This window comes from Podarcis vaucheri (genome assembly GCF_965113315.1).
Source record: "Podarcis vaucheri genome assembly, chromosome: 8".
NCBI lineage: Eukaryota > Metazoa > Chordata > Lepidosauria > Squamata > Lacertidae > Podarcis > Podarcis vaucheri.
This window is the reverse complement of record NC_138766.1, coordinates 94,654,713-94,667,629: the sequence shown is the minus strand read 5'-3', so window position 1 is coordinate 94,667,629 and position 12,917 is coordinate 94,654,713. Positions and strand designations below refer to the sequence as shown.

The 12,917-nt window shown below is 48.6% G+C and overlaps 1 protein-coding gene across 1 annotated transcript in view; it reads right to left on the bottom strand.

Moving 5' to 3' along the window:
* Nucleotides 1–12,917, bottom strand: part of BOP1 (BOP1 ribosomal biogenesis factor) — a 66,259-nt gene that overhangs the window by 51,151 nt on the left and 2,191 nt on the right. The window contains exons 2-3 of the mRNA XM_082235670.1: nt 12,102–12,290; nt 4,170–4,289 (exon numbers count right to left, since the gene is read on the bottom strand). Of these exons, the coding sequence (XP_082091796.1) occupies nt 4,170–4,289; nt 12,102–12,290 (309 nt within the window). The remainder of the gene's footprint in view (nt 1–4,169; nt 4,290–12,101; nt 12,291–12,917) is intronic.

Sequence of the window (12,917 nt, the reverse complement as noted above, 5' to 3'; positions counted from 1 at the left end):
GCACGCTTTGACTGCCTTCTGCTCACCTTGCCACCTCTACGATGCAGACAGGAACCAGGTTTGCAAATAATCAGGAAGGGAAACAGGGCTATGCCAGGAGGAAAGGGCATGGAAAGGAGGGATACTGGGCCTGTAGGCAGGACTGAAGAACCAAGAGTTGTGAACGCCCCCTGGATCCCTTCCCCCCGGCCCCAAGTTTGGAAACTCCAAGAGATCAGAGGACAGTTCTGCACCAGATCCCAAATTGCATACCTATGTGTACAATCACAGATGTGGATAACACACTTCGTCCCAGCCAGGCCCTGGGCCAAGGCTCCTGGGGCCAACCTCCCGTCCCCACAGGACGCTGCCCGGCCGGGCCAAACCTCACAAGCCAGGCACATCCAGGGGGTGAGGGGAAAGGGCTGCACCCAACTGCCGCCTCTGGAAAAGGCACCTCTTCTGGCAGGACACCTTCTGCCTTGCAAGCCTTGGCATTGCCCAGCAAAGAGCAAAGACCCATTGCCAGCTCTCCTCGCTGCTGCTTTGGCTGGTAACACTTAGTGGCACAGCTGCAAGAACAATCATCCAGCTGGACAGAATTGCCTTGGGAAGGAGACAAACTGCAAACCTAGAAGGGCTTCTCTTTTTAAATCCATGACCTCATAGCAAAACATCTCCACTTGCCGTTCCATTTGGAAATGGGTAGAGGAATGTGCCCAGACAGAAAGCCCAGGGCAGGGCAGATCTGAAAGGGGAAGGCTGGGTAAACCAAGAGGAAAGATGGCGGAGCAGAGGAAAGGAAGCAGAGCTCCTCCGTAGGAGTGCGCGCGCACTCATTCCACTCTTTCTCCCCACGCCTCCGTTCTATGCCCATCCCCAAAGGTGGACTTTGCCAAGCCTGCAGCTGCGCAGGACAGGCGCCAAGCCACTCACAATCTGACACTTGCCAGGCTGAGTCACACTACGCGTTCAGAAAGCCCAGCATCCTGTTTCCAATGGGGACCAGTCCCATTTTTTCCGCAGGAGACAGAGGGTAAGTGAGTGGGTTGTGTGGTGAAGCTCATCCTTTGCTTCCATCACTGGGTTTTTACACCCATTTTATTATCCTCAGTGTAATCACCAAGCTTTTCTTCTGAATGTAGGCTGGAAGACTCCGGAGCAGGGAGTGTCACACTTCTAAGTTCCAACCTTTCAGGAGTAAAGCTCTTTGCTACACCTGAGTTTTCCAATTTGTGTCCTTAGGCTCCTTGAAACAACCTTCTGGGCTCCCAGCCCTCAAGCCTGAAGATAGAGGGACTTTAATTACCCAAAGCTTTGTGTCTCTAACCAGAAACATTGGGGACACTGGCCTTGCCAATCTAGAGTTCAAGGGAGCAATCTTGTGCCTCGGGGTTACAATGCACAGCAAGAAGCGCACGTTCTGGGCACAGGAAGCAGCAGCATCCAGACTCTTCTGGAGGAGAGATAAATGCAATTACAGAAAGAGAGGGAGGCAGGAACAAAGCCACTGGAAGCCTCTCTGATGTCAACAGGTTCTGAATCAGTGCTCCCCTCAATGGGGCCCTGAAATAGGACCAGCTGGGGAGGGAGAGACCTTGGATTCAGACATGAAAGAGCTGTGTCCCTGGGTAATGCTCGAGACATTACACAAGCGTGCGTTTTGTATGGCCATATATTTCATTACGCTCTCAATCTCTATTCCAGACCCGGCACTTCCGCAGCTCCCGCTCCAGACCAGGTGGGCTTCTAGTCTGTGGATGCCCTGAATGCATGACTCTGCTGGGTCAGAAAGGCAAGCAGGGATTTCATTCCTTGGGATGCTAAGTCCAGGTCCAAGCCCCCTGCTCTCTTGTGGCCTCACCCACTCAGACTCCTCAAATAATCATCCCACTCAGACAACACCATATGCAAGCAGCACTCCTCTGTGTCACCCTGGGCAGTTGGCTCTGACTGACTAAAAGCTACATGAGCAGTTGATAGGGAACCCTGTCCCACGTCTTCCCCAACTGGCTGCCGATTCAAACAGCCTCTCTCAAAGACCCTCCAGAATGCACTCCTTGCCACCCAGCTCTTGGGTATTAGTAAACACCATCAGGTCCTTCTCTGGATTGACAACATTCACAAACCTGACCCCCCCCCCCGCGATGTCCCTCATTTCCTGCTTCACAGAAGACGAACCCAGCCACCTTTAAGGAAGTCTTCAAGGTGCTTCCGTTGCTTAGATTGGGACTACCACATAGGGAATCTGATAGAGAGACCGGGTGGAAGAATGGGAACTGGAGGCAAGCAGTTGCAAATGCAGCCACATGCTTGCTAAAAAAGAATGACAGGCAGTGCTAATGCTGTTGTGGCAGGCATTATGGGAAAGAGATCAGGCTGCTGGTTGGGAAAGAAAACTGAAGAGAACCAATGGCAGGCTGGTGGAACAGGGGAATGGGGAGGGAGCTTTCCTGTCCTTCAGCCAGAAACTGAGACAGTTCAAGGACTCGGGAGGTGACAGGAGGTTAGGAACGCTGACCCACATTCTGCTTGCTGAGAAGGAACTAACAAGTTATTCCACTACATTACTCAGGGCAGATGTTTCCACAAGAATGACAAAGGCAGCAAGGAAATCCCTGTCTTCTTCAACTAAAATGCCAACAAATAATTCAATTATGTCTTACAGAGCAGACTTTTGTAAAACACACACACACACACACACACACACACACACACACACACACACACACACACAACCTCCTTGTACTGATTCTGTCAAGGAGAAACAGCTGTGTCCATGTGCCTCACCAGAGCTACATGACACTCAGGCCACAACAGTCAACCTGGAACAATTCTGCCCCAATGTCTCAAACTCAGAGACCTCCCTATTTCCTTGCACGCTTCTGAACTTTCCACCGTGCTAGGAGCAGTATTTTCCCCACCCGCTCGCTTTTTGTGCAGGCTAAATACACCACACAGAGCTCCCGCCTCTCTTTTGAGGTCTTTCTTTACAGTCTCCCACTATTTTGCTCTGAACTGCCTAGAAACAGAGTGCCCAGAACTTGATTAGGTGTCTGCCCTTGGACATGATGATTTCTGCAGTTTATGGCTCAGGACTGCAACTTCTCAAGAACCACCTCTGCCCATATGAACTGACCTGGTCCCCTGAAATCAGCATCTTTTGTGGCAGGTCTGTGGGGTGGCTCTCTGGTGGCTCCCATTTGTGGAATGCTCTCCTCAAGGAGGCTTGCCTGGTACCTTCGTTACGTATCTTTAGGCACCAGTCAAAAACATTTTCCTCCTAGGCCTTTGGATAATTAAGCAATCTACGGCCTTTTAAACTGCGTGTGTGCAGAGGGGAGGTGTTGTTTTTGTTTGTCACAATGGTATGTATTTTTGTGCTTTTATTTTGTAAACTGCCCTGTGATCCTTGGATGAAGGGTGGTATAGAAAGTTAATAATAATAAAGAATACAACTTTAAGAGGTCTTGGCAATCTTGCAACAAGAGCATCAGGGGCTCATTCAAAGTGCATTACCTATTGTAACCTCCAGACCCTTTTCTGCAGCGATGCCTATCCAATTATCTTCTCTTCAGTGTTGTGAATATTTTCCTCACTTGTGTTTACCACCATTTACCTTCCTCATTCACCTGGAATTTAGTCCAGTTACTTAGAGTTCAACACTAAAGCATCAGAGGTTTTTTCTTCCATAGATTGTGAGCCCAGAAAAGTGCAGCGTCTTACATTTTGCCTGAGGAAAGGTAAACAATGGTCCTCCTCGTGCCTCGAATCCCACACACATCCTCTTGCAGCTTTGCAGGCACAAGCCAACCTAATTGCCCCCCATCCACCAGCCTTTTTCTCACTGCCCTGAAGCCACCCCATAATCCACCTCTCTGGGCTCTGTGTGTGACTCACAGACTCATCCACTGCTCTTAAGCTTCTTTCAGGATATCAAGTCAGTCTCTCCCCCCCCCCAACACCACCAGTTCCTCTGTAAAGAACAAACATCAGTGTAACCCAGGCAGCCAAATGTCCATATGACAGAAAAATTGGGTCAGCAGTGGTTGAAAAAGCACACAGGAAACACAGAGACACAAGGAGCCAACCCACTTTTCATTCAAAGAGCAGGAGACCTTGATTTGTTTAGCATTGCATGGCCTGGCAAGCCATCACTGGCCACAGAGTAGCATAGGAGACCACCTTACCTCCTCATCAGAGCTGTCTTCCACATATTCATTCTGCAAGAGTGGCTCCTCCTGTGGATTGTGTTCTGTGCCCTTGATCTTACGGTGCGATCGCACTTTCTTCCTGGAAACCTCTTCAGCCTGAAAGACAAGCAGGATGGCAGAAAGAGTTACCATGTACAGGCAGCGAGAGGCTGTGTGTCTTACACAATTGCATGGGAGACCTCCCAAACTACACAAAATGGCCAGCAATGAACACTCAGTGAAGTGAGGGCCTCCCTCGGGCTATAGGCTAAGGTCTTCTACTACATAGATCCTGGCGCTCCCTCTCAACACATGAAAAAGAAATCATTACAGTCCACAAAGTTGAGACCTGCAGCCACCCTCTCCCAGGAGAATCTCAGAATCGTAGATTTGGAAGGGTCATCTAGCTCAACCTCCTGCAACGCAGGAATCTCAGCTAAAGCATCCATGACAGGTGGCCATCAAAGCTCTGCTTAAAAACCACCACCTTCCAGAGAGTCCACCACCTTCCAAGGGAGTTTGTTCCACTATTGAACAACTCTTACAGTCAGACATTTTTTCCTGATGTTTAGTTGGAATCTCTTTCTTATAACTTGACGCCATTGGTTTGAGTCCTACCCTCTGGAGCAGAAGAAAACAATCTTGCTCCCTCTTCCGTGTGACAGTCCCATGTGACAGATATTTGTGTATGGAGAAAGTGGACAGAGAAAAGTTTTATCCCTCTCTTATAACACTAGAACTTTGCAGGCATCAAATCAAGTTGAATGTTCAAAGACTCAGGACAGATGAAACCAAGTGCTTATTCATGCAGCTCATAGTTAAACTGTGGAACTCACTCGCACAGGTGTTAAGAGACAGCCACCAACTTGGATGCCTTTAAATGAGGATTAGACAGATTCATGAAAAAAGGCTTTCAATGGCCACTAGTCATGATGGAGGCTATTCTCTGCCGCCACAGATGGAGGGACCATGAAAGCAATGCTCCACCTCCACACCCGGGAGGCTTCTGAATGAATATCAGCTGCTGGAAACCACAGGGGGGGAGAGGGCTCTTGTGCTCACATCCTGCCTCATGTCAGAACAGGAAGCTGGACAAGATGGGCCACTGGTCTGATCCAGGACAGACAACAGACAGCATTTCTTTGCAGAATGCAGAATGAATCCCCCAAGTTAGTTGTCAGAGGATGTCGTGATGGCCGTCTCCTTATGTAAAGTCAGGGAGGTAGATGGGCAATTCTGCATATAGGCCACCCTTCCTCAAGGTGGGAGCCCCCCACTGTTTTGGACTACAAACCCCATCAACCCCAGGATCCTCTGCTCATGCTGCCCAGGGCAGTTGTAGTCCAAAGCAGCCAAAGGGCACTTTTCTGGGGAAGGCTTACCTAGACCATACTGCGCAAACCCGACGACACATCAAGCAGTAATCTCTATGCTTTATGCACGGACAGAATGGAAACTTTCAGTAATTTAGATGGCTTGGCCTATCGGCAGCCATGAGCTAAGAGGCAGCAGGCGTCTGCATATACAATAACAGCAGGAGAAGGCTCCTACTTTCTACGCCGTGTTTGTGGGCTTCCTGAAGGCATCTGGCTGGCCACTCCTGGCAAGAAGAGGCTGGGCTAGATGGAACCACCTTAGTCTGGTCCATCAGGGCTCTTCTTAGGATCTGAGACAGGACAGGATCCAGCCCCAGCCAGATTCCAGCCCACGGGCCGGGCGTTCCAGACTGCACCTACGCCTTGGCCTGGCGTGCGGGTGCAGGCAGAACTGCACATCCTTCCCTGTTAAAGAGATTCACCCTCCTCCCCCGCTCAGAGGGGACCCAGCCTGGAGTGGGCTTTACCGGAGGATTTGACAGAATAATCAGAAAAGCAGCCCTACAAAGCACCCCTCCTGGGAGCAGTAAAATCTGCACAGTGTGTGATCACCTTCTGCTGTACGCAACCCATAACACAGCCCTTTCTGCCCCCCCCCCCGACTTCCACCCTTCTGGCCAAGGGGAGAAAGTGGGGCTGGGGGCCTAGAAAGTACAGGGCCAACTAGAAGATGGGATTACAGCAAAAACAAAGGCTTTATTAAAGTCTTTGAAAAAAGGAGATCGGAGGTAAGTTTTTTCCCAGGCTTTTGGCATTGAGGTTTTGTCTGTCTCTCCCGCTCTCCCCCCCCCCTAATTCTCCTTCCTCCCAACACTCCATGAGCTTGGAGAAGAGCCCCATGCTGCAGAAATGGGCCACTGGTGCAGCAAGCCACCCTGGCGACCTGCCAGGTCATGCCAAGGAGGCCCAGGGTCACTGCCAAGGGCACCCTGGCCTAGCAAGACTGGCTCAGTTCCTCATCCCTCACAGGCACCAGAACTGCTTCTCAGTGCCCCTCCAGAACAAGGCATGAGGAGCAATGCTGCTGTGGAGACACCCAGAAACCAAAGCGCCCCTAGAATGACCAAGCTCCCCTTCCTGTTGCTACGCTCCTGTCCCTCTGGCAATCAGTTGGAAGAGAGCTAGGACAAGGCAAGCTGATGTGGGTTCTTTAGACAACACCACCCAGTGCTTCTCCTCTGGCAGAACGTTCCAAGGCTCATGCTTTGAGGCTCATTTGTTCATTTTCAAGATGGAGGGGCAGGCTTGTGCCACCCTCCTGACTCAGGAGATGTAGGGTAGGGCTCTCAGCTTAGGTGAGATGAAGTGTAAGCTTCTCCCAAGCAGCTTTTATCAAGAGGCACATAAAAGAATTCCCTTGGTGACACCTAGCCTGGATACGTGCTGGGAACCATCCTTCTTGCACAGCAGTCTTGTTTTTGGATTTTTCTACAGCCACACTCTCTGCATTTCTGATTAATGGACACAAACGGGGCCTTGCTTCCTGCCCTGAGCAGTCCGTGCAGAGGCTCCTGCAGGAAGGTGGGCAAAGAGGCCACCAGAGGGCAGCATGCAACTCCAAAAGGAATGTGCAGGGGGGAGCAGAGACAGCCAGGAAAAGCAATCGGAAGGAGTAATTGCAGCAGCTGCTGCTGCCGAGGTGAAGAGGTCAGGCTGTGAGCCGCTGTGCCTGCATCTGCTGATTCAGCAATGCTTGTGGCCAGGTGAGAAGCACTGGCTGGTGCTGAAAACTCACCATGGAAGCCACTGAGACAGTTCAGTTCTTGAATGGGTGGCACAAGGGTCTGTTCTGCAACTCTTCTCTGCTTTTCGGTAACCGTCTGTACGACTCCATTTATCTGAAAACTGTGCTGCAATATTTATTACATTTGTACTGTCCACCATGAAAGCTCTTCTAACACAGCAAATGCCTTTTCGTCAGAAGCCCTACAAGTGCTTCTTCAATTCTCTCTTTGGCACCTCTGTGCAGAGGATGCTGGTCCCATGCAACTCTCCAATGCCAACTGGAAGAGAACCAAGCTCCCTCCCTGCCAAGAGGGATGCAAGTTCCTCTCTTCCTTACCACCCGGCTTCCTTGGAGGTCTGTGAAGTCAAGTGCCCTCTTCATTATTTGAAACTTGAATCCTACCCTTCCTTCAGGGAGCTAAGGCCAGCACACACATATTGCCTCTACAGTTCTAACTCTGTGTGAGGTAGGTTAAGCCAAGACAAGGATGTGCCCAAGGCCAACCTTTGAGCTTCACAACAGAACAGTAATGACACCCAGGCTCCTCAGGCCAGCAGCCTGTCGCCCAATGAACTACCCAGGCAAAAGCGGCCACTGCGGCTGATGGCATGCCAGAGTTTTCCAAAGATGAAACTGCCTTGCCTCCCGCTGTTTTGTGTCTGAACACTCCAAAGAATTGTGCATGCTTGCAACTTAAGACAGCCTTCCAGGGACAAAGAATCATCTATTTATCACAAATTTATGCATCCTGAGCCAGCAAAATCAAGGGAAGTTTCTTAAGCCCTGGGTAAAGCATCTTCCTTTGCTTCCTCCACCTCCTCCTGCTTCTATGCACAAGAGAGGAGGTTTTGCCTTGAGGAAGGAGACCCACCAGTAACAATATAGAAGAATTCCCAACTTTGGAGCACACGGCAGAGCTGCAGCACGCACAGGAGCTTTCCATCTCCATCGGCGGCTGATGGTTGTCTATTCCATTCTACACGTTCATGCTCCCCAGGATCCCTGCCAAGTTGACTGGCTGCCAAGCCCTGATGAATAAGGCTGATGACAGAAGCAGAGAGGCCTTGCGCATATATATATATATATATCTATTTGCTATTATTTTTATTTACAATGCACAGAGCATCAGGCTCTTGACAATGAAGAAACTTACTGTCTAAAGCCAAGCCAGAGGAAAAATTGTGCACTGGGAGAGGGAAGTGAGCACCACACGCCAAAAGCAGCTGCTCAGCTCAGCTGCAACAGGAAGGCCAGAGCATGAAAAGCACTGACATGTTCTCTTAGGCAAAACAGGTCGAATCATGGACAGCAGCAAAGCCTCACAGATCAACGTATCAGGGAGTCCTAATAGGAATGCAAATATGGGAATGCAAATATGCCAACCACACTAGGAGGCCTGTCGGAAACCAGTTTTTTACTCAAGTAAGCACGTCAATCCACATATTGAAAAGCTTGCCTAGTCAGCTCATCTCAAAAAGGAAAGGGTTCAGAAATGAGCCATCAAAATAATCAAGGGGATGGATTGAGTACCCTATGAATAAAAAGTTGCTGTGTTTGGGACTTTTTAATTTTGAGAAAAGGTGAGTAAGGAGGGACGCAATAAGAAATTTATAAAGTTATGTCTGGGATAGACGTAGAGGACAGAGAAACGTTTTTCTCTCTAACACACAACACTGGAACTCATGAGCGTGAAATGAAGCAGAATGTTGGAAGATTTAGCAGATACAGTGGTGCCTCGCAAGACGAAAAGAATCCGTTCTGTGATTCTCTTCGTCTAGCGGTTTTTTCGTCTTGCGAAGCAAGCCCATTGACGGATTAGCGCTATTAGCGGATTATCATCTTATCAGATCAGCTGATAAGCGGCTTAGCGGCTTAGCAAAAGGGGGGGGAGGGAAAAAACCCGCAGGAACTCGCAAGACATTTTCGTCTTGCGAAGCAAGCCCATAGGAGATTCGTTTTGCAAAGCACCTCCAAAACGGAAAACCCTTTCGTCTAGCGGGTTATCCGTCTTGCGAGGCATTCGTCTTGCGGGGCACCACTGCACAAGAATTTCCTTCACGCCAATGGCCCAGCATTCTGTTCTCGCGGTGACCAGATCCCTGGGGCAAACCTGCAAGCAGGACATGAGTGCAACAGCACTCTGCCCATCTGCAGTTCCCAATATTAAGAGTATTAATAGGCCTACAGCATCGGACAGCGGAGGTGGAACACAGTCACCATGGGTACTAGCTATTGGGGATGGCAATATTTATTTATATCCCGCCTTTTCCCCAGAACCGGGGCTAAAGGTGGCTTTAAAAAATCAAAACACCATGGATAAAACATAAAGTTGAAAACATTTGAATGGAAATTGTTGATTCTCCTTTAGGTATCTGCATGATTATGTCGGAGGGGGAGGGAAATTCCCCTCAGTATATCCTTACCAAGAATAAAACATCCCTGCTCTTCCCTAGGGAAGCACACTTTATATTCAATGGGAGAAAAGCTCATCCAGGTTGCAACAGAGGTCTTTCGCTGAGGATGTCTCTCTCTCTCTCTCTCTCTCTCTCTCTCTCTGCACATGCATATAAATTTGCCTGCTTTGTTATTTATTTAAAGCCTCTTATTTTGCTTTTCAGGAAGATACCTTGCAATGTGACAGTGATATGGGTCTTCCAGAAAATTTTGATCTGGAAAATGCCCCAGGGCATATTAGGATAATTTGCATCAATAATATTTTAATTCACATTGGGCTATTTTCTGGTGTCCTCTAGAGAGTAATCTAATTTAGCACATTTATTTTACTTGTATTTAGTAAGCAAAACTAAAAAAGATACCCCATATTAAGCATTTTGTACCAATACAACACATGTACTTGATCTAAAATTTGTGAGAAATTAAAGCATACTTTTTGAGATTTAAATCTTATTTTAAAAAATAGTAACTGGTATACTTGTATAAATGTAAATATTTCCTTTATAACCATGGTAGAGAAGTTGAGCCACCTCTCTGACAAGTCCTTGGGACTGTCCACAGGCCACACCCCTTACCAGCCCCCCTCGGCACCCTCCTGAGGTGCAGTTTCCTGGCTGGAAGGTGTCCTTGAATGTGCTAATGCCTCTTCCTGGCCTGGATGGAGGTGTGTGCACTTTCCTTTCCTTTTGCATGGCTAGAACATACAAAGCTAAGTCACATTCTTTGCTTCACCCACAATTAACATGTGACCGCTGGAAGGCTGCCTATGAGGGAATGAGGACCTTGAGCTGAGGTTTCCGCACCCCTCCCAGACGTAACTTAAATGTTAAAAAAACCAAAGGAACTGAAAACTCTTCGCTTACTAGTACATTTTAGCAACCGGAGAACTGTGCATGCTTCACACAGGGCTGTATCCAAAGCTGCTGTTCCAACTGCACAATACAGTGGTACATTGGGTTAAGAACTTAATTCATTCTGGAGGTCCGTTCTTAACCTGAAACTGTTCTTAACCTGAAGCACCACTTTAGCTAATGGGGCCTCCCGCTGCCGCTGCGCCACTGGAGTACGATTTCTGTTCTCATCCTGAAGCAAAGTTCTTAACCCGAGGTACTATTTCTGGGTTAGCGGAGTCTGTAACCTGAAACGTCTGTAACCCAACGTACCACTGTACTCCCATTTGCACAATGCCTCTTCCTCATTCTCTCTCCTGCAGCCTCCATGCACCCCCAGAATACACTTTCTGGAGCAATTTTGGGGGTGCACAGGGAGAAAAGGGGAAGGGGAAGTTCTGTTGCATAAGTGAAACTCTGCTTGCACAGCGTGGCACACAATCACCTGAAAAACATGAATTACAGCTTTGAAGCTGTTGAGCTTGCCTAACATTGTATGTGCACCTGAACTTCTTAAACGGGAAACTTCCCAAGGAAAACCAACTTCATTGCAAAATGACAAGCATGACATATGAACTGAAGGGATAGCTCAGACGGCAGAGCACAAGGCTCCTAATCTCAGGGTTGTGGGTTTGAGTCCCACTTGGGGCAAAGATTCTTACCTTGCAGGAGTTGGACTAAATGACCGTTACAAGTCCCTTCCAACTCTACAATTCTATGAAATGAAGAAATGCAACATACAGTGGTGCCTCGCAAGACGAAATTAATCCGTTCTGCGAGTCTCTTCGTCTAGCGGTTTTTTCGTCTTGCGAAGCAACCCTATTAGCGGCTTAGCGCTATTAGCGGCTATTAGCGGTTTAGCGGCTATTAAAGGCTTAGCGGATTAGCGGCTAAAAGGCTATTAGCGGCTTAGAAAAAGGGGAGGAAGCGGGGGGGGGGAATCAGAACACTCGCAAGACGTTTTCGTCTTGCGAAGGAAGCCCATAGGGAAAATCGTCTTGCGAAGCAGCTCAAAAACGGAAAACCCTTTCGTCTAGCGGGTTTTCCGTCTTGCAAGGCATTTGTCTTGCGGGGCACCACTGTATGTGTAGAACAGTGACAGGATGACAACCTCTGAAGTGTTGCCACTGAAGGAATGCAGTCATACCTCGGGTTACAGATGCTTCAGGTTGCATTTTTTCAGGTTACGTACCCGCCGAAACCAGGAAGTACCGGAACGGGTTACTTCTGGGTTTTGGGAGTTGTGCATCCGCAGAAGTGCTAAATTGCGCTTTGCGCATAAGCGCCGAATCACAACCCGAGCGTGCGCAGACACAACACTGCGGGTTGCGAACGTGCATCCTGCACGAATCACATTTGCAACCCGAGTGTCCACTGTATGTGATTTCTTTATCCAGAACCTCCCTCCTGAAAAGCTACATGAAAAGAATCACCTAAAGACACAGTGCCATAGACGCAGCACTCCAGAGTATTCTATACTTACAAGTGTATTTTCAGGGGGCAAGACGCCTTCTGACTTCTCCTCGACCCCACTGTCGTGGTCTTCCTCCTCATCCTCTGTGATGCTGTCACTCCCAGAATCTTCGAGTCCAGAGAATACACTTTCATCACTGTCTGTCAGATCATCACTTTGCCCTTCTTGCTCCTCGAGGGGAAGGATGCTGAGGAGAGGCTGCCAGAAGGAAACAGAAAGCTTTAGAAGAGTGTACTAGCAGGGGTGTCAAATCCCTATATTGTAAGCCACCCTGTGATCTTCAGATGAAAAGCAGCATAGAAATTTAATAAATCATCATCATCCCCTTGTAGGCCAAAAGGTTCTCCCAAACAACGCTACAAACATCACTTGTGGTGTCAATAGGCTGCAGAGACAATAACTAATTACAGTGGTGCCTCGCAAGACAAAATTAATCCATTCCGCGAGTCTCTTCGTCTAGCGGTTTTTTCATCTTGCGAAGCAACCCTATTAGCGGCTTAGCGCTATTAGCGGTTTAGCGGCTATTAAAGGCTTAGCGGCTTAAAGACTATTAGCGGCTTAGGAAAGGGGGGGGAGCGAAAAAAATCGCAAGACTCGCAAGACTTTTTCGTTTTGCGAAGCAAGCCCTAGGGAAATTCATCTTGCGAAGCGCATCGAAAAACGGAAAACCCTTTCGTCTAGCGGGTTTTTCGTCTTGCGGGGCACCAGAAACATATACCCTGCCATTCAGATATGCCTCTTGTCTTCAACAACCCACCCACCCAATAATGCTAGACCCAGGTCTTGTTGAGACAATTTTACCCAGCTTCCAACATCGCTACCCAG